This window comes from Talpa europaea (genome assembly GCF_964194135.1).
Source record: "Talpa europaea genome assembly, chromosome: 2".
NCBI classification, from domain to species: Eukaryota; Metazoa; Chordata; class Mammalia; order Eulipotyphla; family Talpidae; genus Talpa; species Talpa europaea.
This window is the reverse complement of record NC_140068.1, coordinates 40,515,814-40,540,538: the sequence shown is the minus strand read 5'-3', so window position 1 is coordinate 40,540,538 and position 24,725 is coordinate 40,515,814. Positions and strand designations below refer to the sequence as shown.

The 24,725-nt window shown below is 38.9% G+C and overlaps 1 protein-coding gene across 2 annotated transcripts in view; it reads right to left on the bottom strand.

Annotated features, from left to right (window-relative positions):
• Positions 1 to 24,428, bottom strand: part of LAMA4 (laminin subunit alpha 4) — a gene marked incomplete at its 3' end in the record, with an annotated part of 134,822 nt that extends 110,394 nt beyond the window's left edge. For both annotated transcript variants that reach the window (XM_084227763.1, XM_084227764.1), the window contains exon 1: positions 24,150 to 24,428. In XM_084227763.1, coding sequence (XP_084083889.1) covers positions 24,150 to 24,344 — 195 coding nt within the window. In that variant the 5' untranslated portion in view covers positions 24,345 to 24,428. The remainder of the gene's footprint in view (positions 1 to 24,149) is intronic.
• Between the last annotated feature and the right edge of the window lie 297 nt (positions 24,429 to 24,725).

Genomic DNA, 24,725 nt, shown 5'->3' with positions numbered 1-24,725 from the left:
CATTTGAAAAGCAAAAATAAACAAACGGAACTAAAAACTTCTACACGGCAAGAGAAACTTTCATTACATTGAAAAGACACCCTACTGAATGGGAGAAGATATTCACATATCATGTGTTTGATAAAGAGTTATATCTGAAATACATAAAGAACTCATAAAACTCAAAAACAACAAGAAGGAAACAAACAACCTGATTAAGAAATATGCAGAAAACCTGAACAGATACTTTCCCAAAGAAGATACATGGATGGCTAGCAGACATAAAAAAATGTCCATGATCTCTTATTATTAGGGAAATATGAATCAAAATAACAACATTACCCCATACCTGTAAGAAAGAATAGCAAAGACAAGAAGCAAGTGTTCAAGAAGATATGGAGAGAAGGGCACCCTTGTGCACTGTTGGTCGGAATGTAAATTGGTAGAGCCATTATGGATAGCAGTGTGGGGATTCCTCAAAAAATTAAAAATAGAAATTCCATACAATCCAGTTATCCCACTTCTGGATATTTACCATTTACCTGAAAATGTAAAAACACTTATTCAAATGTAATATACATGTATACATGTATATCCCACCATGTTTATTGCAGTACTATTCACAATAGCCATGAGCTGGAATAAACCTACGTGCCCATCGACAGATGACTGGATGAAGAAGATGTGGCATATATACACAATGCAACACTGCTCAGCTATTAAAAAGGGATGAAATTCTGCATTTGCAATAGCATGGATGGACCCAGAAGATACCATGCATAGTGAAATAAGCCAACAGAAAAAGACAATCATTATATGATTTTACTCATGTGATATGTAGAGGAACCAAAAAATAAAGCAAAGCAAAACAAACCCAAATGAACTAACTAAAACAAAAACAAACTTTTAGACTATTTTAGACCAAATTAGGGTTACCAGAGAAAAAGCATAAGGGGATGGATAAATTGGCTAAAATGGGGTCAACTCTGTGACTAAGGATAGGATTAGCCTTTCGTGATGAACTTAATGTAATATGTACAGATATTGATTTATAATGGTACATCTGAAACAAATTTACATAAACTTGTATAATGCAATTTTACTTCAATAAAATCTAAAATGCACAGATACACAAAATCAATCAATCTCATTTGTTTAAGAGTAAAGGAAGGGAATGAGATTGAGGAAGGGATATGGGTTTCAACTCCATTTAGCAATATCTTATTTCTTAAGCACATGGAGGGGATACAAATGCACATGAGGGAATGAAAGAAGAAAGAAAAAAGGGAAAGAGAAATGAAAGGAAAAAAAAAATCCCACTTAGGTTGGCTGGATCCTGGACTTCCATGTCTCGACCTAGTAAGGTCTCAAAAACATCATCTCTAGGAAGTGACTAATGCAGTCTTGACAATAGATGGTGTATAATTTCCCTAACTTCCTTGTTATTCACTTTATGTACCAGTATCACACACAGTTAAAAAAATAAGCATAAGAACATTCCTTACTTAATTTGTTCTTCCTTTGTTTTTCATCTTACAATGAGCAGCTGCCTCATCCCACGTGGAAGGCTTTCACATGTCTGTAAATCTCTCCACTAAAGCACACATGCTTTTAGACGTGTCTCAAATGTTTGAATGGCTACTTAATATGATTTCCACTAATGAATTCATTCAAGTACAGTAAAGCTATATGTACTAGGCTGCCTGTATCACTGGAGAATGTTTAGGGTGTTAATTTATTCTAGTTGTGACTATTTTATCTAAGGCAAAGGTAAAAGATTCATTTTTTTCTTTAAAGATTTATTTATTCATGCATGCAAGAACCGGGGCACAGGCCAGATGTGCGGGAGGGTGAGAGGATTCACCAGAGACAGAGCGGGGAACAGAACAGGCAGACTGATGAAATACACTGCTGAGGGGAGCAGTGGGTGAGACAAGAGAGGTCTGCCCCGCCAAGCATGTAGCTCCTCAGCTGGCCGAGGTCGAACCCATGCTGCAGAGGCTGTGGACAGCTTCACAGTGCTGCGCTCAACCACCTGTGCCACCAGGGAGGCCCCCGGTAAAAGATTCTTAAAATAGTGCACAATATTTTCACTTTGAAATGACTGAGAAACTAAAAGGTTAAAGTCCAAGTTAAAGTTTACAGGCTAGTTTTCTGTTTTAAGAGGGGAGTAGGGTTTTAAACTCAGAGAGCCCTCCCTCATCAGGGCCCAAGAAAGCTAATAACAGGAGCCACAACTATCTGTGCCTTTTATTAGCAGAACATTACAGAGTCACCCACAAGCTCTGGCTAAAGGCTGCCTCTTCTAGCCTGGAGCTGAAAAGGGGGAATATGGAAAGATTTTGGAATGATTCAAAACAAATGAAACTGAATTGTGAAATGTAAGATCTGGTGTAATCTATTTGCCATTATTCCCTTACATGAAAGTCAAATAATTTATGAATTAATACCACAGACTGCAGTAAATACTTTTGGAAAGGGTTCCCCCACCAGAAAGGAAATGGAAAAGTCATGAATTTCAAAAGAAGAGTTGTCACTGATTTAGTCAGTTAGTCAGGGGCCCAGCAGGAAACAGAATTAATTTCAGAGGGTTCAAATGATGAGAAAGAAGGCATTAGAATGGAAGGATGGTTTACAGAAGTATAGGCAAGTTAAAGTAGTAAGGAAGGAAGGGCAGGGGGAGAAAAGGCCTACATCTCCTAAGACCAAAGGAGCAAAGAAAGTTTTTTGCGCTAACCCAGGTAGAGGCTAGCGCTGTGGCAGAGGGCACCATGGGTACTGAAGTGTTGGGGGACCACAGCTTCTACCCAAGAGGCAATGCTAGTAGAAAGGAAAGAGGACAGACCTGCCCTGCCTCTTCTCCCATCTGGCTCAGCCAGGGACCTGAAGGTTGTGCCCTGCAGGCATCGGCCTCAGGAGGTGAAGCAGAAGAGGTAGGCAGGCCGTAGCCTCTGGAGCTGCCCATTGTGGGGAGGTAGGAGGCAGGTGCAGAATAACCTAACAGAGCCTCATTTTCAGGGGTGTGGCTAGAGAAGGACCTTAAGCAGCAACAGGAAATAACTGACCTGCCAGCTCTTTATCAGGGACAGTTCAGTGGTCCAGAAGAAGTGTGAGTGACAAGTGACCGACATTCTTTCTCAGACAGCTCCAGGGAAAGTACAAAAGCAAAGTCAGCTTTTGTTAGAAAATTATTAAATGTGATCCCAGAATTATTATAACTGCATAAACTGAGCTAGAACTAGACCAAAGACTTGAGATTATGTATATCCAGGTTCTTTTCACTCACACCTACCAATGAGGGGAGCAGTGCCTCCCTCGTGTGTTTCCTGCTTCCTCAGATAGCCCTGTTCCTCAACCTTCCTCAGAAATGAGCCTCTGAAAACAGGCCAAACCATAACCACATCTGTCATCTCTTCTGACATCCTGAATTCAACTTTACATTTCATATAACTTTAATCAGTTCTTGGGTGACAATTCTTTTTGTTGAAATGGAAGGGTATTTTTAGTTGTAATTATTCTAAACATTAATTTGGGGTCACAAAAGATTTCAAAGTGGTCCCATTTGGGGCTGTTGTCAGGAAACAACATGGCTATCATTGCCTCTTACAAGACATTTTTGGAATAGTTTGTATCAGACTGAAAAGAGCTAACAAATTGAATTCTATCTATCTGGGGGCTGAAATTGTGTTATCTGAAGAAGGGTGACAATTTACACATTTGGACTCTTCTATCATAATTTAGAACAGTCTAAAATAACTGACATGTCTCTCCTGTTCAGTAGATGGAACATATTTTCAGGGACTCCAAATAGATAAGAGTTTGTATTCAAAAGTGGGATTTCTTTCAAGTAATCAGTTTTGATAGGTTTCTCAAGGTAATTGCAGTTAATTTAAATCAAGGAACTTAAGAGTATACTACAGGTGGGAGAAATACTTCTATTCAAATGTATTTTACTTTTTCTTCCTATTCCTTTCACAACCTAAAAATCAATAATCTGCCCTACAACTCTGCCTGCCCAGTAACATGTTCATTCATATCATTAGAATTTATACCCAAAATTGTCAGAATAAGATAAAAATCTACTTTTTGGCATTTTAAGAAATGCACATGTGCGTCTATGCTGAAGTCCCCACTTGTCAGCTATGCATCTGGCAGCATTTAGTAAATCTTTGTTGTGTGAATGAATGAATGAATGTCTCCTTCAAATATTCTTGCATTTAGGATACAACTGGCTTCTACATGTCTTCTACATGATTTGTCTTGCATTGATGTGATACAGTACAACTTACTCCTTGTAACAGGCATAATTCCCTATAGTTGTGTCTTTTGGAGACCACTGAGAGCAGTGGAAAGCATGAGATCATCTGGATTCCAGTTCTAGTTTTACCACCAAGGTTGACCTTGCCCGGGTTACTAACTCTAGATCTCAGTTTTCCTTTCAAAAAAAAAATGGGGGTGATTGTCACCTTATCTACTAGACTGGTTGTGAAGATCAACTAATATTATACATTTAAAATCCAATAGAAGGGCATGGAAAGGTTATTGGCTGTTAGTTTTCTCCCTTCCTTTTGGATGTGCCTATGCCAGGGCTATCTATTTTAACTAGTAGCTCTTCAGGGAGCTGTAACTTTATGGCACACAGATCAGCAATGACTCTTGAAATTATTGCTTTCTTGTATTTCTTTCCCAGAAGACTTAACTCCCTTGGAACAGAAACTGGATTTGTGTGACTTGTCACTGTATCCTCAGTGCCTTGTATAGAAAGGGTGATTATTCATTATGTATTAAATGTCTTGGCATTACAGAATCACAGGATCCCTGTGCTTACAAGCACATTAGAGGTCACCTCATCTATCCCTCTATTTAAATTTGAGTAAATTGTGACATATGTTAGTAAAGGATATACCAAAATTCATTTACATGGAGCAAGTTAATGCTGCGCTGAATGTGCTTTCCACCAAACCACTATTCTTGAAGACAGGGAAGAAGAAAATGACAATGATTTTGTGGAGGTATTGCTGAAGCTTGTACCTCTCAGGCAGCTTCAAAAAGGCCTATGCTGTCCACTCCACCTTTCCCAGGGATACCTGGGATAAAAATCAACTCTGCTGCAAATTGCATGTGTTTATCTTTTTTGAATGCTGAGTAATATTCCATGGTGTATATGTACCACATCTTCTTGATCCAGTCATCTATTTTTGGGCATTTGGGTTGTTTCCAAAGCTTAGCTATTGTAAACAGTGCTGCTATAAACATAGGGGTGCAGGTGCTCTTTGGAATTGATGTTTCTGTGTCCTTTGGGTAAATACCTAGGAGTGGAATTGCTGGATCATATGGAAGCTCTATGTTTAGTAGGTCCAGAAATCTCCACACAGCTCTCCATAGTGGTTGGACCAGTTTGCACTCCCACCAACAGTGCAGAAGAGTTCCTTTTTCTCCGCACCCTCGTCAACATTTGTTGTTGCTAGTTTTTTTAATATGTGCCATTCTCACTGGTGTGAGAGCAACATGGATGGCGCTGGAAGGGATCATGCTCAGCGAAATAAGCCAAAAAGAAAAAGAAAAATACCGGATGGTCTCACTCATAGCAGGAATCTAGAAAACTTAAATAAGGGACCAGGAAAATGAATATAAGAAAGTGAAAATCAAAATCAAGAAAAAACTATGAACCAGAGACACTTTTTGGGGGGGTGGGGGGCGGGAGGGGAAGGATTGGGGTCAGAATGGGGCGTTTGCAATTGTATGGGGGAATATAAAAATAAAATTTAATATTAAAAAAATAAAATAAAAATAATAACTAAAAAAAAAATATCATCAAATTTCTCGATTAAATTAGGGAGTTTTTTCACTGTTGTATCTTCAGTCTCTAGAATAACACTTAACACATAGAAGATATTCAATAAATATTTGTTAAATTAATGAATACTTTTATATTATAAAAAAGTCAAAATGTGACCCATTACATCAAAAAATATCCACAAAATATGAAGCACACATGGTACTGTGAGAACTTGATACAATGAAAACTAACTGCTTATTAAGAGTGATTTGAATATATGAAATTTAAAAAAATTAACTGTATATTGTCAGTAAAGAATTTATAAACTAACAAAATAAAAATTAAGCTGTTAATACAAAAAAAAAATCAACTCTGCTAATGGTTATCAGATGCAAGAATCTCAGAAAAGTTATTCTGTTAGCACCATTTCCTTATTTCCCTGGTGAGTGCCATTATAATTAAAAGGCCTTAATATCCTGCCCCAGGGTGAGGAGTTGGGGTGGGGTAGGAAGAGAAGTAGGGGCCCGTGAAGGAAGAGAACATTTTTAAGCCTTTGCATGTTTGCTCTGAGCTTGTGGGGCTCATTTAGATAGGAAGCATTGCCCGTTAGCTCTCTGTCATCACTTCATTTGGCAGATGGCAATTATTTTTGATTTTAATACAATAACCTAAATTTAGCATTTCTGTTTTTAACAGTTTCTATATAGTACTCATAGAAACAGACTTCCAAGCAAATAATGTAGATTACTTGTTAGAGAAGTCAACTCTTGTTAGAAGCTGATTGCATGACAGCCATCTGTGTGTCCCTGACACCTCGCATGTTCCATTGACAGGATCTGATAAAAGGCCTTGGGAAAGGATGCCCCTTTGTGTTATACACATCAGGTTGTGTGCAGGTGTTTCCCCTTATGAATATGAATCAGAAACAGATGTCAGTTTAGGTAGAATGTGTGACAGCTTGGCATACATCTGGTCCCATCTAACAGGAAAACTATGACCCACAAACTTACTCAAAATACCATCCTGAGTTTTTGACAGAGCCATGAAACCAACAACTTCGTCCTTTTGCAATGCAGGAGGCTACATTACACAGGTGTTTAACACCCACACTGCCACTGATGTATTTTATGAGACAAATTTTATGACAATGAATGGCAATGAATCTTTACATCAAGTATTTTTATTTGTAAAATGGGAAGAACAGCATTCATTAAAAAAATGTCTTTACCATGTGTCAAGCACCTAAAAGCCTCAGAAGAGAGAATCTTTAGGTCAAGATTGATGTACTTCAGAGTTACAGTCTGTTCAGGGATTTTAGATAGGGTTATGTTCAAACAGTTCATAAATAAACAAATATATCAAGTACCAAGTATATATACAAAAAGTAAGGCAAATAAGTTACCATCCTAAATATTTAGATCCTTAATTTGGCAAACTATTTAAAAAAATCAAAATCTTCCCCAATAAATGGAAAATCTCTATAATAAAATTTTAACTATAGTATCATGAACTATTCAAAAACTACTTCTACATTTTTAGAATACAAATGATATTTAAAATTGGTCCAAATTTCCATCCTTTTCATAGTTTTTGAGATTACTTCTTGTGATTTTTCTCCTCAACTTGCTCCCTGTAAGGTTCCTTTTTGAAATTTTTGTAAAATACACTTATATCTTATTTCATTCAATTTCATATTTATAAAGGACACAAATGGTTTGCACATTTCTCTTAAATAAAATTTTCAGAGCATAGTTTCAGAATCACATTGCAATCTGATATTATCTGTTTGTAGCTTTTACATTTTCGTCCCAAATAACTGCTGTGATCCAGATAGTTGTTCTGTTACAGCATGTTTATAAAAGGGAAGCAAAAGTACACAAGCTGAAATGAAAAGAATATGAATGCACAGGAGCTGGCAAAGCCTCGAGCACTACGAGCCTATTCTATGCATCTTAATGACAACAAAATAATATGCATTGGTGAAAGGAAATGGATGGGGAAGGCTGAGAATGTTTGATTTAAAGCAATTCTGTTATCTGTTATTTGAGGGGGAAAATTGTGCTGGTTTTAAAACAATACTTTAGTTACAGATGTTTCCAGACCCCCTTCCCTGATCCAAGGAAACAAAATACCATTCAGCAACAAGCCCAGATTTAGAGATGGGGCTTGTTCCAATATAAACATTTCTTTGCTAGACCTTCTCCATGAAAGTGCATCGTCAATTTTTCCATATACAGTGGGAAAGACAAAGCTTTTAGCTTAAAAGGCATTCTCGCCTGCAGTGCACAGCTCCCGGGGTGAGTACCCTAGGAACGCCCAGGTCCACTATTGATGCCAAGGCGAATGTTGACTGTTTATCAGAATTATACGACAGAAATATGTCAGAATATGCACATGCCACAAACAAAGCTAAGCGCCATTTTGAATTCCAGCTTTTGTTATGGTCATTTATTCATTCCATCTCTCTGTTTCATATACCACTCTTTATCTGGGGCCCAATTTAGGACTTAGTGCAAAGCAGGCATTCAACAAATAACTGAGGACCGCACGAACTGTTTCTTTGAACATCTGTTATACTGAAGGTGTTGGTAAGAGACAATTTGGAGAACCAGTAGAGGAATCATAGACCCTGCTGTCCCCTAGAAGCTTAGTGGAGGCAATAAAAATGTATTCTATGTAGCTTACTACATGAGTGACTCTCAGGTGGCTTAAAATCAGTTTTGGAATTGACATTAATTTCCAAGTTATAAGTTATGTGTAAGGAAAATGTTACTCAGCTATAAAAAGGGGATCTTTTGTTTTATTTTCTTTCACTCTGCTATCTAATGCTTTTGCCCAAAGTGAGATAAACAAAAAATGATGACAGAAATAGTTTGTGGCTCTTTGCAAGATTGATTCAATTGAATTCAAATCTGTCAAGAATTAAAACAAGAACATGGTACACTTGCTTTTCAACAGTCTATTGTCACTGAGCTGCTGATATAGAGCAAAAAACTTCATTTAACTCCTCAAGTACATTTCAGGTTTTTTTCTTTTTTGAAAGTCATGAATTTCTTAGATGACTTGAACTAAGCTCAAAGGAAATTCAAGCTGATACCTGACTCTGAAGAGTTCATTTCGAAATGAACATCAGTTTGTTTGTAGATAAAAAAGAGGAGACATTATAACCAACAGAAAATCAAAATCGTTTAGACATTCTGAGATGAAGACAGTATATCTTTAACTAGAATCGTATCTAGCATTTATTAGTTTTCAAAACAACTGAGTGGAAGAGCAATTATGTTCTACAAAATGGTATTTCCATTGAACATTTTGATATGCCACCAGTCCAAAACCACAGGTTACAGGAAAAATGTGCTTCAGCTGCCAAAATAATCGAAATATTCTTTGAGATTAGGAAGAGCTGGGTCCTTATTAAAATACAGAGGTTATTTAACACTTGACAGAGTATAATCTTTCCCTTTTAAGGGTTATTATTCTGACCTTACAAAGATACTTATATTATCCTAAACATGGAATTACTCTCACCAGACTGAGGATCCTCTTCACCTCAAAGACCAGGGGAGAGAGCAGGGATGATGATGCCCACCATTTTGAAATTGAACCACTGCACGGGCAGCAGCTCAGAGCTGTCCTGCCTCCCAAAGAATTTACTATTTTGCTCAACATGAGGGGGGCTGTTCCAATGCCCTGAAATTCCCCTAGTTCTTTATCTACTATTAGATGCAGAGCACACTCAAACAGATGTTGTCCATGGGGAAATCCCTGAATTTTACTATTGATAGTACTCCTGGGAATTGGCAGACTTCCTTTGAGAAACAGGTATTTCCATGCCTTTAGAAGAGTCAGAGGAACTGGCTTTGAAATCAGCAGTGCAAAAACTCCACAAAGTAAATGTAGATGCTAAAACCCAGGATTATTATTCAGTAGGCGGAGGAGGTTATAGCAGGAGTAGTTCACTTTGGGGCTATCTTCCATTTAATTTTCTTCTTGTTGCAATTATTTTGCTATATAATAAGAATGTTTCTTAAAATCATGTAGAAATCTGAATGATGTGTGTGTATAGGGGAATACCAGATATGATGTGGAAAATTTTTTTTAATTAATTCTTCATTGTTTTAAAACAAAAGGGTTAATGATGTTTTTTTTTAAATAAAAGATCTTTTTTCTTTCTTCCCTTCAAGATGCAGAATCTGTTGTTTACTTTTACACGAACATCAGAAAACTCTAGACAGAAATGTTGAAATCTTATTGCACTTGAATGCTTGCTTTCTAAGTATAGGTGCTGAAAACATAGTTTAAGGGGACAATATCCATATGGGACTAAATTAAAAATCCTTGAAATGAAAGAAAGAGTACAAATGATGTGATTATAAATTGAATTCAAAAATGGGATAGATGTATTGGCCAAAATGTCAGGAGAACATTTAATATTTTAGTAAATTACTTGGGGCTAAGGCACAATGGTGATATACGAAATACAAGAAGATAAATGTGGATACGTGTTTGTCTTACATAGTTTTTGGGTATCCCAACACAACCATCAGATTTTCTTCACCCCTGTTTTTTGTTCTGGGGAAACAATCAAGGTCATGTAGGGAAGAGGACTGCTTCAAGGGCCAGGAAACTTGGTTCTGGCTCCATTCTAGAAACCTGTTGTGGAACCTTCAGGAAGTGGCAAAACTCTGGCTCATTTGCTCCTTTTTCAATGACGTGCCCTACACAATGACTTCCAGCCTCTTTCCATTCTAACAGTCTAAATGCAGTGGAACTTCCTATTTCAATAAAGTTACATGCCAGGAGATGCTGGGCAAATCACTTAACATATCCATGGTTTAGATTAATACCCACTGGCCTGCCTGTTTTGTGAGACAGTTGTGAATAGTAGAGGTGGAAATACGTAGGAATACACCCAGCAAACCATGGAAACTTTATCAGTATGACAGTTCATTTTCAATCAAGTTAGTTGTCATCAGAAATTCTAACAGTTGGCAGTTGTGTTGTGAATAATATTTGTCTATTTTCAACAGCTCCTTAAAAGCTGAACTCTTCAAGCTATGGGTTGAGAGACGCAGGAAGTTTTCCTAATCCATCAGGTCAGGTCTCCTAGGGTACTGCATATATGTTATAAAGCAAAACAAAACAAACTGCAACTTGCCTTCATGACACAGTGAAATGTTTACGTTGTTACTCTTTCATTCAAATAAAAATGTAAAGATAAAGTACAGTTTTAATGTTTATTTTTTCCCTTTTAATGGACATAACTTTGATAGTGTAAGCATTTTGGTCTTTGGAGATAAAGCACCACAGATGGGTGTTATATCATGTTGAGGAAGGGAAAGTAAGAGTGAGAACTACCTTTTTTTTTTTTAGGGCACAGGTAAAGAAACGATGCTTTAGCTTTTACCGTAAGATGATGTTTATGGTGGTAGAATGATCAGTGTAGAAAAATAAGAAGCACGCAAACATCTGACTGTTTCTATGAATATCAAAAGGGAGCAGTTCTCTGCTTCACCCCCTCCCGCCATACGCTCTTCCTAAACCACCTTTGTCGATTTCCTCAGCACTTCCAGGTGACAACTGAGACAAAAGTGGAATTTCTGAATTTCCTATGAAAGGGCCAAAAATATCACCAGACAGAGAACAGGAAGCATGAAAAGATCTCTCTGGAGAGCACCAATTGTTTTGAGACCTCCGGCTCCAGCGCAGAGCGGGCGAAATTTGCAGGCAATCCGAGGCTCTGGCATCAGCAACAGACCCTGGCTCAGAGGCAGGTACATGCTCCTGGGAAGCTGCCCAGGTGGCATTATTGGAACGAGATTTCGAGTAACAGTTCGGAAACCTGTTGTGATTTAGAATATCACATGGGAGCTTTCAAAATCTCACGTGGAGTTTATCTATAAAACAAAGAAGCTACTCTTGTTAAAGGAAGCAGAGCCCCCATATCCTGCTGGTCAACTTTCTCTACCCCCCCCCCCACTTATATTCAAGGTATCTTCACGAAGCCTCAACTTGAAAGTTGCTGGTTTACTAGGGCTTATATTTGAAGATCTGTGAAGAGATCTTTCCTGCTCATGATGTAATACATTTCTACTAGCATTAGTAGCACCTCTGACCCTCATCCTTTCCCTCCAAATACATGGCAAGTCATCTTGGTAGAATCTCTTCAATGACCCCAACAACTATTCTCTCCTCCCCAGACCACTGCCACCATGCACCTCCCAGCCCTTTTACTCGCTTCTGTATAATTACCAATGCTCACCTTAGGTCACCCTGATTCCAGGCACTCTGCTGTCTCCTGCCCAATCCAAACAGTAGCCCATTTCCAGATTCATGTTGATGAAGAAGAATCCTCACTGAGTTTCTCTTCTACTTGGAAATATTCAAAGGCTCCCTGTTTCCTAATCCTACCAGTTCAGATTATGTTCTCTTCCCAGAAGAAATCCTGAGTCTTTTGTTTTTCCTCATTTTGTCTCCCCAGTTTGAATTTTCCTGAGTTACAGGGTTTCAACTCCCACACAAAGTGACCTGTGAGGTGCCCACTAGGAGTAAACTTTCCTTCCAGATGCATTAAGAGTTTTGATAAAATGCCAATGTAGTTGTATTACAGTATTCATATTCTTGTATTATGTTTTCTATTATGTTTTATTTATCTATGTAACTTATAAGGCACTTGCCTAAGTATTACGTGCCCTTTAAAAAAAAAACAAGAGAATAAAGATATAGATGGAGATCAGTCAAGTGTTCCTGGACACCTAGGAGTAGAAGGTTACAATCTAGGGTCTGACATCCTATTACCCATATTTCAAAATATCTAATTAAAATTAACTTGACATATCCATAAGAGGTACAAAGTGAAATGAAATGCTTAATTTTTGTGTTGTTTTTGCTTTGAACTGAAATTCACACACAGCAACAACACTGATTATCTTATTTTATCAGAACTTTCTTTGTAGTTATAAATTACTTGGTCTCATTAAGAAATGAGTTATGGCTGAATGCATTTTATTTAGTAGGTGTTATGGACTCTATCCTCTCTAAATTCATATGTTGAAGCTTTAATGCCCAATGTGACTGTATTTGAAGATGGGGCCTATGAAGAGTTAATAAAAGTTAAATGAGGTCTGAAGGATAATACCTTAATCTAATATAACTGGTGTCTATAAGAAGAGGAAGAGATATCAGATTTATTTTTCTCTTTGACAAAGAGCAAAGCCATGTGACAATGGCCATCTGTATGCCAGGAAGAGCTCTCACCAGAAACCAATGCTGCCACCACCTTAGCTCTTGGATTTCTAGCTTTCATATACTTGAGAAAATAAATTTCTGTTGGTTAAGTTTCCAGTCTGTGGTCCTTTGCTATGGCATACCTAATAGACTAGTAAAGTAGGCAACATATTTCAAAATATGAAATTAGAGGAAGAGGAGAAATAGAGTTTCTTAGACATGAGTTTGGGACCAGGTCAACAGTCTCCTCAGGTTATCGGCGGACTTCAAAAGTGACTATACCACCACCACTGTCTCCTAGCCCTGGAAGCAGGGACTCCCTGGGATGTTCCAGACAGAATCATTGGGCCTTGCATGGTGCATCTCAGCACCAGCTCTTAATCTTTATGTGCTGAATGAATAGGTCCCTTATTTCAGACCTGTTGTTTTATTTTTTTATTTATTTTTTTTTTTAGAGGCATGTTTTTAAATTTATTTTATTTATTTGTTTTGTTTATACATGCACTGGGTACAGTCAGAAGCGCGGAAGGGTGAGAGAATTCACCAGAGCCAGAGCGGGAGCAGAGCAGCCAGAAGGACCCAAGTACACTCCTGAAGGGGAGCAGCGGGCGGCAGGAGAGGTCTGCGCGCCATGTGGGACCCTCCTCTGGTGGCCGGGGAGCAGCCGGGGATCGAACCGGCGCTGCAGAGGCTGCGGGCAGCTTCGCAACCCAGCGCTCAACCACTGCACCACCGGGGAGGCCCTCAGACCTGTTGTTTTATACAATGTTTGAAAGTTTTTAGGAAAGGGATTAACAAGCATATGTTTCTTTTAGTTCTGACATCAATCCTACCTGTTGTCTAAACTTCCTCATCTGTCAAATTTTCTCATTATAAGGAACAAATGAATTGATAATGCATAAAAAGTACTTAGAAAGATGCCTAGGACATAGCAAGTATTAATGAAGTGCTTAAAAATTAAAGCTAGAAGGATTTTTGGAATCAGCCAGTTGGCTGTTCTGAATGGGCTCAAGGATAGCTGTCTTTCAAGGCTGTCCTGAAACAGCAAGGGGACCCTCCCAGCTGGGGCTACTTCAAAGAAACCTGGAGTATGCTGGGAGTATGGAGGTGCCTCTTCTGATGTTGCAGGAGGCAGAGCCCCTGACTCAAAAGCACATTCCTACAAATCTCAATTCCCCCAGAAAAGTACCAGTTTGCTGAGTGGCCTTGGCAGTTTCCATTTGGGGTAACTAACTCTTCTGTATCTCTCAACATTATCTTTCTACTCTTGGACACAACCACACTCCTCATTCCCTAAAGACACATGATCCTGAACCAGAAATCTTCCCTTGTTAGCAAGAGAAACATAATTCCACTTCTTTTTGATCAGTCTGAGCAAAACCCTATCTTTAAGCAGATTCAGTAAGTAAATTCTTCCTGTGTTTCCTTCCTTTCCCCTCAAGGGCACAGAGTCTCTGGAGGCCTTGGTGCCATGTCTCGGGTGCTGAGAAATAGGCAGGAGTAGGGAATCTTCTTGATCATTTCATGTCTTTCCTCAAATCCCCCTTCTGCCCACTGAAGGGCTGTGGGTTTTGGGAAGTGACATCTTCTCAGCTCCTTTCAGTCCTGAAATAGCAGTTTTCTCTGAATTAAATTTTTTCTCCTTTTTTAAAGTGTTCCTTTTTTGGGGATCAGGTCTGGTACTTGGAGGAACCTGCAAGTCCTTTTACTAGTTTCACACAGCTACAGTTGGGTTTCACTTTTTAGGACTCCCTGCAATTATATTAAGAAAGCTTTTTGGGGGGGATTCACCAATTTGTCCAAAATTCATCCAAAATTCAAGCCCAGCTGCATTTTAGAGGCAAGTACTTCTCATAGTTTAAGGTAAAGATCCACAGCCTGGGGATCTGGAGAAATTGCTGGTGCAGATTCAGATGTGGGACCTGAGGTACTACCTGTGGTGATGATGTTGCTGTCTTGGGTCATGTTTGGAAGTTGAGACAATTTAGAGCCCTATTCCATATGGGCAGGGCATCCCCACCTGGGCTGGTTTCCTCTCTCACAGAAGATTTGATATATAAAAAGGTACTTGAAAATATTTGCTTCCACGTGTTGCCTTCTGCCAAATCTAGAGCAGGTTACTCAGTTAAGACTCCTGTGACACTACTGTGTAGAACATAAGGCAGTGATTTCAGCTGACGTTTACACTGAATCACTAGCCCATCACCACCTTTCTCTCTATTTGGCACAGAGTGAAAATACATTCTCCTCTGACCACATGACACTCAACTTCATGAGATGCAGAAACATGGTCTTCCTGAGTAGATCTCCATGTCCCTGACCTCATCCACTGACATACTCCTTGGTTCTCTGTGTAAATCTTCCTGTTTAAGGTCATCCGAAGGGGTCTGCATAGGGCAGGTAGTAGCACCAGGAAATGGTGTGGGAGACTGCTGACATTCACAGCACACAATTAGAGCTCAGCAGATAATGCCACTTTGGAAGCCTCCTTTGTGTGTCACCTTGGAAAGCTCATGTCTATGACTGGCCGGTGTCCTGCCCTGTAAGTCGCCCTAGTCTGGTGCCTTTCCTTAGTGTTGTAGGGAAACAAGGACAGATTCTCCATTAAAATGTCCCACCACATCTCCCAGGACCTAGTGTTTCCCTCAGGCTCTGACCTCCTAAATCTTGGGGTTCTTACTAGGACTGCAATTGTGTCCTAGTTCCTGAGACCAGCTTCCCTTTAACAAGTATAAATTTTAATATATTTATTAGACAATTACAGAATGTTGTTGTTAGAAGTAACCTTGTTTTGTTGTTGTAATTAAGCATTAGAAACTGAGACCCAGGAGGTGAAGGAACTCTCCTAGTTTTCCTTAACTGTTAAGGGGAATTTCGTTGTTGATGGAATGATTAAGAACAAGAATAGTTAGTTCCAGACTCAGAGTCCCGTACTTTTTCTGCTTTATATAATTCCATAGGTCTCTCTTACTGGTAATTCTACTTAAGAGTAAACAGAAAATATGAAAGTGAAGGACCTCAATGCCCCTTTCCCCAAGACAGTTTTCTCACCTACAAAATAAAAGTGTGGAATCACTAAACTCCCAAATTTGATCTAACTAATTCGATGATTCCTTTGATTTTACAGGTCAGATTGTGTAACAGAGTTATGTGTCTGATAATTAACCACCCACTGCCTCTGCATTCATATGGGTCTCTCTTATGCAGAATAATGTGCTGCAATGGAGACTTCTGGGCTTGACTCTTATGGATGGAATTTCAGGGTGTTTCTTGGCATTAATCATTCCTGACATCAATTCCAAGGGAGCAATACAGAATGAAACAATTATTCATGAGCCACAATGAAGCACAGTCCCATCTCCAGACACTCAAACTCAGTTCAATCTCCAAATAACAGGCATTTAGCACCTCACTTGCAACTTGGGGATTGACAGAATCACAGATGACAGAACCACTCTGCTGTTCCCAGAACTCATGGCAGATCAGCAGGAAGAGAGATAACACTTAAAGCCTCTTAGCTTGTCAAATTTTATCACTGTTCATAAAGGGGAAACACATCCTCTGTGGCCATGAAACTCAAAAGGCACTATGGAATAACTACTATAGAAGGGGAGACTGGCCATGATTTTAAGTCCGAGACCCTGATTTTATGCTCTGGCTCTGTGCTGATTCTAGATGGTTCTACAACCCTAGCATCCCAAGATCTGAGGTTCATTAAACATTTTCCTACCTTCTGCTGATGTCTATATTATGCATTCCTTTGGACTGACATGTAACTTTATAGAGCTACTTAATTCATTATTCCATGTTGCAATTCATTTTGTGAACAAACAATACTATTGCATCTAATAGTCATATCTGAATCATCTTTGATCTCTAGACTCCCTAATTTCTTTTCTCTATCTAATGGAGGGCATAATTTCAAAATAAATATTGACACCCAAAGTCTACACCATATGCATGCCTTTTAACTGTAGTATACAGCATGGATTACTGACCTAGTTTGCAAGAGACTTGTGCTAGCACAGCTGTTAATGTTATGGGCTTTCTCCATCTCATCATTTTCAAGGAGTTATAAACAGATTCTTTCATTCCATTTTTGTAAATATTATATCTCTAGCTTCTATCAAAACATAACACACCAACTAAGAAAGTCCTGAAAGTTAAGAAAGGGTCATACTGCCTATTACTCAAAGTATATCTACCCATCTTTCCTCTTTTTTAAAAAAGGATTTATTCTTTTATGTACTTTTTTCTTTTTGCAGAGGATTTGGGCTTGAATGTGGACATTTTCACACTACCATTCAGCCTTGGAATGCTGTTTTCCCAAGTTTCTCATGATAAAAAAGACTTAGATTCAGAGTTGAACTTCTGGCAGCTGAATTTCATTAAGACTTTGATGGGAAACTTAAGTTGGAATTACAAACATCTGTGGTTAAACTTCCCTTTAGTAAACCATTTCCCAGAATTTAACTTTACCACACCAGGAGCAAAAAAAGAAAAACAGTTGAAGAAAGAATGCTGCTTTTTGGCAAATGTAGGGGTAGATATTTAATTATTCTTCTATGTGGTCACTATATCTCAATGAATGAGCAGATTTAGCTTTTTCAGAGAACAAATAAGCAATTGTTTAGAAATGCTAAGTTTTAGAACTCAAAGCATGTACTAGCAATCTAATTTTAATGGTTTCTAATGAATCAAATGTCTTGAAATTATGTCTGGCCATCATTATGTTTATATGATTACTTTGGGCGAGGGAAAACATTAAAAGAGGGGAGAATCTCTGGCATTATTAGATACTTGAAGAAAATATAACAAGTCAGAATTAAGAATTTAATTGTAAAAGAAGAAAATGTTATAATTCTTGTATATCAATGATCTTGGGTTTTTTAATTTAAGTTTTGAGGCGAGGGATTTGGGAAAAAAAACATTTCTTTTAACTATCCAAATCTTCCTATTACTGGGGAACAGCTAAATTTAAAGAATTATTGGGATACAATAATTATAAAAACAAAGCTATAGTCTCTTTTCTAATGTTGGAGAAGCAGAAAATTTGTAAAAAAAAAAAAGTAGAAAGCAATCAAATTTACAGAGTAAGTAAAAATGTAGATAAACATAGGCTGATAATACAAATCTTAACCTGCAGACAAAACCTGATAAAAAAAACAATAGAGAGAGAGAGAGAGAGAGAGAGAGAGAGAGAGAGAGAGAGAGAGAGAGAAGGACAGACAGAAGAGAGAGAAAACTGCAGGCTGATTTTGTGTTAGGTGGCTTATATCTATTACAGCATTTAAATTTCATAACAATTTTGCCATTCTACATTTTTATATTCATTTTACAATTAAGTGAATGGAGTTTCCTAAAGACGAGTTAATTTGCCCCAAATTAAACAACTACCAAGTAGTGGAGCTGACATTTTGCCTTTGATGAAAGGTGGATTTCAAATATTGTAAAACAGAGACTGCAAATAAACAGTCCTTGGGCTGAATGAGACTTAGATGTACTTAGCCCAGAGGACAGTAAAACAAAATTGAGTCAGCAATTTCACTTAAGAATCCAGATTCTGGCTTCTCCTGACAAAACAGAAGACCTGGCAACACTGAGAGGAGGCTGACCCTGGGGACAAGGCCCCCCTTCTTCCCCTGCTGCTTGAGGCTCCACCACTCACTGGCTGTGTTCTTTTCACTGAGCTGACTTTACCAAGTGTGTGCTTGGCCTCCATAGGAATTAAAACTTTCTCTGTATCATGTGTCCAGCAATTTTGCTTCTCTGAAACTGAAAGCAGGGACTCAGATACCCGTACAACAATGTTCATAGCAGCATTCACAAAAGACAAAAGGTAGAAACAACTGAAGGTCTATCAGCAGACAAATGGAAAAATCAAGTGTCATATACATTACAGTGGAATCATATTCATCCTTAAGGAGGACTGAAATTCCAACACACACTACAACATGGATGAACATTGAAGACATTGTATGAAGTGACACAACTAGACATAAAATGAAAAATATGATATGATTTTACTTATGCCAGGTATATAGAAGGCTCAAATCCAGAGAAACCAAGTAAAGTGGTAATTGCCAGGCCTGAAGGAAAGGGATATGGAAGGCTACAATATTATTTAATGAATATGGAGTTTCAGTTTGGAAAGAAGAAAAAGGTTTGAATATGGAGGGTGATAATGGTTGTACAGCAATGTGAATGTACTTAATGCCATACTTAAAAATATTAAAATAATACATTTTACCTTTTGTACATCATATCACAATTGAAAAAAACTTTTTTTGATTAAATCATAGAGCTCTGGAACTATAGCAAATGAAATTCCTATTTATCTGCAATTTTATAATGAATTATGTAGGATGGGCCAGGGATTCCTGTAGGTGATGCTGTTTTGGATTCTTGAGTACTAATCTCAATCAGGTGTTTCTAATTGTACACTCTAGCACCTTGTGGAAGAAATACAATACCATATGTGTATAAAACAGAAATGGTATCCAAAAGAGCTCTGTAGTTAAAAATAAGATATTTCTATTTGGGAGATCAAGGGATATAATGGGAAAGGGTAATGGAATTTGGAAATTTTGGAAAAAGTATACTTATCATGTCCAGCTACCAATTTGCTCATCTGTAAAATGGGTATAATTTTCACCATTGAATATTAAAGAGGAGAATATATGTAGCTTCATAGGACAGAATAGAAGTCAGTAAGTGTTCATATTTTTTTCTTTCCTATATAAGTAGTCTAAAAACTAGTTAGACTGGATGGAAAAGGAAAGTTTTCTCAATTCTTTGGTAATCCTAAGATTTTAGGCAATTTAGCCAGTTACCTCATAGGCAATGCATAAGTGGCCTTTGAGTGGCATTTTATATATCTTCATTTTAAGAAATTCCCAAAATTTCAGTAAAATAGTTCTACTGACCCAACTACCTTTTCCTAAACACCCCTGCACAGTTGAACTACTTTTGAAAGTTCCTTTCTTACTGTGCCAATTATCAGGTAGGGAGTCTGAGCAACTGTACCTGTTTCCATGCAAGCAAAAGGAGGTAATAACTATCCCAATCTCACTGAATTGTCACAAAGGTTAAAGGCAGTAACTCATGGAGAGTGCTTAGAACATTAACTGGCGTGTGGTAAACACTGAATGAGTGTTAGCTCTAAGCCATGCTATTATTCTTCCCACTACCACTACTATATTTCAGTCTTTCTAAAATAATGTTTTCAAGGAACTTTTGGTATTTGTTGACTCTAGTTCAAGAGCAATACTTTTCCCACATTACCCCCATGGCATTTAACTTGTAGTCACTTTTATAGAGCATTCACCCGTGAGCTTTTTCATAGTAGCTTTACATATATTTTCCTTTCTTAAATTGCTGTCTTTCTGTCCTTCTGGAGCTGGCTTTACTGCTCTGCACATGGTAAGCTTCTAAACCTACTTATAGGGTGAATGTTAGGTGGACAAAATAGTGTCTCTATGCTGAGATTCAAGTCACCCAATTACATTGCTCAGCGGTAGTATAACGACAGCCTGGGCCAGTGCATGGAGACCTTCATGGGAGCCCACAGGGACTTTTCTCAAAGTAAGAGGACAAGACAAGGAAAAGGAAAACAGTGAAAGAAATCCGAACTATCTTTTAATAACCATTCTGCAATCCTTCAGTGACCAGGCGCTTATGTGTTGGGATGAGCAATCACATATCAATAATAAAAAAAGTCTAGAGGAACAGTTCCTCAGAACTAGTCTAGTTCGCAGTGATTTTTTAAAGCAAGTATGTTTTTCTAGTGGAGGGTACATGTGCACATGTGGTGTGTGGAACACTGATTTTCTTGGAGGAAAGTGAGCAGCAGCAATACAATACCTTATCACATTACTAAGAGATAAATTCCTGTTTCCCCCCTCAGGGCAGTTTGTTGCATATTTTCAGTTATTTCCCCTATTTTCCCAATAATCCATCCAAGGCAGCCCTCCCCTGACTCCCACTCTGCTCTCCCAGCAGAGTCCCCTGTGCTCCTCCAGAGTCCCCGTGTGACTTCATTGCAGCCATGAAGCATCGACTGCTAACAGTGTTCTTGACCTTGCTTAACTTCTGCTTCCCTTTGATAACAAGAATGTCACTCCTCCCAAGGTTACTATGATAACTTCTCTTCCGGTGTTGTGTGTATGTGTGTGTGTGGGGGGTCCTGTTTCCATCTCTGTCTCTGTACCTCCTTCCAGTCTTACGCATATGCAGATGAGATGACATTTTTCTCATTTTACTGGCTATCATGTGTAGGATGAAATGAAGACTGTCTTTTCTAAATTGTGAAATATTAGAATACTGAATAGACTTTTTAAAGCTGAGCTGCCTAATCTCTCCTTTTCCACCCCCGCCCTCTGAAAGATCATAAACTCTGCAATGATGGACTCAGTAAATTGCTTGTAAATAAGCAGAAGGTGGATAAATCCTTCCAATTAGCACAGAATTACCCATAGCCCCTTTTCAAATTTTTAGCATCCTGGGGGGAGTTGGCTTGTTGTAGAAGGAAAGGTCAGCTGTGCTCTACCACAGTCTATTCATCACATATTTCATGTATTTGTTCCTCTAACTCTCACAGTCAGAGGTGGAGAGAGGACTGCAGCCCTGCTGTGGAAGAGCTTGGGAGAGTCTTAGGAAGGCCTTCAGCCAAGTCCCTCCCACTGCTCCAGGCTTGCCTTATATTTTTTTCCTCCCCTTTGAAGGAGAATTGAAGAATAACCATTCATATAAATCCAAGCCAAATAAAATGCATGTATTTTTAGAATAGGCTTCCATGCACATCTCAAACCTCTAACGAATAATGTATTATGTGTGTTTGTGTTCTCACTTTCAAGATGTATATACATTGCTCTGAACCAATTCAGTAGAGAGGGTGTATGTACCATGTTATTAAAGCTCCACAAAGGTCTGGTTTAAGGTCTCCTTCCTGGCTGTAAAGGCATTAGCATTGCAGAAGGACCACAGGATAACTGGAGGTGTTATATGAAACTATGCTGTGGAAACATAATTACCTCAATCCCACCCTTTGCACATCATATACTTTGACCCTCCTGGAATGAATAATAACTTCTTTCTATTTCCTTAAACCAAAGACCTCAGCTGCCATTCTGACCCTATTAGACTCTGACACTATGACACATTTAACTCACTATCGGACATTCTTTCTGGTTGGAAGGATATAGACAAACAGAGATATAGCAACATTAAGTAAAATAGCACGATGAAAGTATGGTTCTGAGAAGTATTTCCAAATTGGGGTTTCTTTTAGTCCAGTCAGCTCTATATTTTATAATAATATTAAAGTCACTTAAGATGTAACATTTATACTATGTCATGCACTGTGCTAATCACTCTATCTAGATTTTTAAAATCTAATTTAATCACAGTAATTATATCAAGTGAGTAGTAGACATCAAATAAGTTCTCTAAGTCCTTGTTTTTTCATCTGAAATTTGGGTATCTGTAACTTGGTCAAGAAATGGGTAAGTTAAACATCTAAAGTACTCTGCTTGCCACCTTTCCATTATTTCCCTGAACATATGATTATATAAGAAGTTGTCAGTCTCCTGTAATAAATTCAAGTTTCTTTACAAATCAAATAATTATTTTCTTCCTTTTCATGAAATGAGAGTTAAAAAGTTATGTGTGTGTGTTTTTAGAACTAGTAAATAAAAATACAGGTTGCTCAGATAAGTTGAATGTCAGATAAACAATAATTTTTTTTTGTATAAGTGCACCCCATGCAATATTTGAGACATTGTCAAAATTTAATTTGTTGTTGATTTGAAGTTCAAGTTAATTGGACATTTTGTATTGGATCTGCTCACCCTACCTTAAGTCAAGAATTTCATTCAGGGACTTTTCATGCTTAAGGCAACAGGTGGTGATACTGCTTCCTGGGGAAGAATTCCAGGGTTCTGTAGAAGCAATACCTTTCATTTCTGGAGTGTCTTCTAGTTCAGCTTCTCCCCATGACTGGGTATTATAGAGTTGGCCAGAAAACAGCCTTCAGCTTTCTCATGGAGGGTACATTTTGCACTACAGTGGGAGGTTGGTTTGCTTTGGCCCTACCCACTTTCCCATTCAGGAGGGAATGGGTAGGACTCACTCCTGGAGAAAGACCATCTTCATGATCTTTATTTTATCAATAATAATGAAAACTACAGTTATACTAACAATTAGTAGAATTAACAGTAAGTAATCCACATTTCAATGTTAGAAATGATACCAAAACACATGACTGCTTTTGTCTTATAGTACTGTAACCATAGCTAGAGTGTGTGTGTGTGTGTGTGTGTGTGTGTGTGTTTTGTTAGGTCAATTGCTCCTTCCTTTCCCATGAACTTAGGAGACTTCATTTTCCTCCTACTTAGCATCTCCCACGCACTAGACATGCTGTTGTCATTTTTGGCTCATGGGGCTCTTAAATCACTTACTTTAGATTTATCCTCCTTCACCCAATTTCCATACGCTTTCAACACAAAAACTATTGTAAAGTAGCCAACAGCAACTCTGAATAAAGGTATTATTGGCACCTCCGGGTCATTTTTTATTTTTTGGATGGGGCTTGATTTTCTTCCTAATTTCTTGCTTCTGAAATATAATGATTCCTGTCCATTTAAGATATCTGCTCTGCAGCTTCCTAACAGCTTCTTTCCTGAAGGAGCCTTGGGTGCTCCCTCCTATTGCAGAGGACTTTTGTTTAATTTGTGACAAAAGGACTGGTCCTGCCTTATTGTTCCCGCTGTCTTAACATCCCAGACACTTAGGAAGTCAGTGACAGCGCACACACAGAAGTGTGGCTTGACAAAAATAACTCTTCTGAGACATGCAAGTGGCAAAAGCCACAGGTGTGTGAGCAGCCCCAGTTGAGCCCCTGGACTGCCTGAGCTGACGCGGGACACATGCACTTCTGCCAGCTTGAAGTGACAAATTCCAAAGCCTGCACGCTCAGCTCACAATATCCAAATCCAACTTACAAAGTAAAACTATTTTAGGTTTCTGGACAGACCTAGTTAGGCAAAACTCTCAAAGAGGGTGGGGGAGGCGGGTAGGGGGAGTATGAGAGAGGGACCCTGAGCATGACACATACAGCCCTGGGCACTGAGGTGCCCCAGAAGGGTGACAATGGCAGACACTGTACCTCAGCGGCAGGCGGCAGGTTTCCGGGAGCAGAGTGGGGCTCGCTGGTCTCAGACGGGTCTTGTCTGCCTATGGCTGAGCTCCCTTCAATGTCAAAAGCAAAAGCATTGTCGTCCCCAGATGCCGGGCTGGAGCAGACAGCGCCCCAGAGGAGCCCCAGAGGCAGAAGTGAGCACCAGGCTGAGCTCAGAGCCATGTCCCCGCCGAAAGGTTTTTCCAGGCTTTGGCTCGCTGTTCGCCCTCTTCGGCCCCGCCAGCGGTGCGGCTGTGCTTCGCTTGTTTTACCTTCTCGGTGCCTGCAGTATCCAGATGTGGGAGGGAACTCCAGAAAGCCCAGAGCAACTTAGTGTAAAAAGGGAGAGTGAGAGAGTCAGTGAGTCTCTCTCTCTCTCTCTCTCTCTCTCTCTCTCTCTCTCTCTCTCTCTCACCCCTTCTTTCCCCTCCCTCTCTCCTCTCTCTGGCTCAAGAACATACAGATGGATGGAACTTAAAGCTGATCATCAAAGGCAGAAAGGGCTGGGCGAGCCCGCGAGCACGGTCACCCTCTTTCCCGGGGCGGGTCTGCACTGTCTGGCTT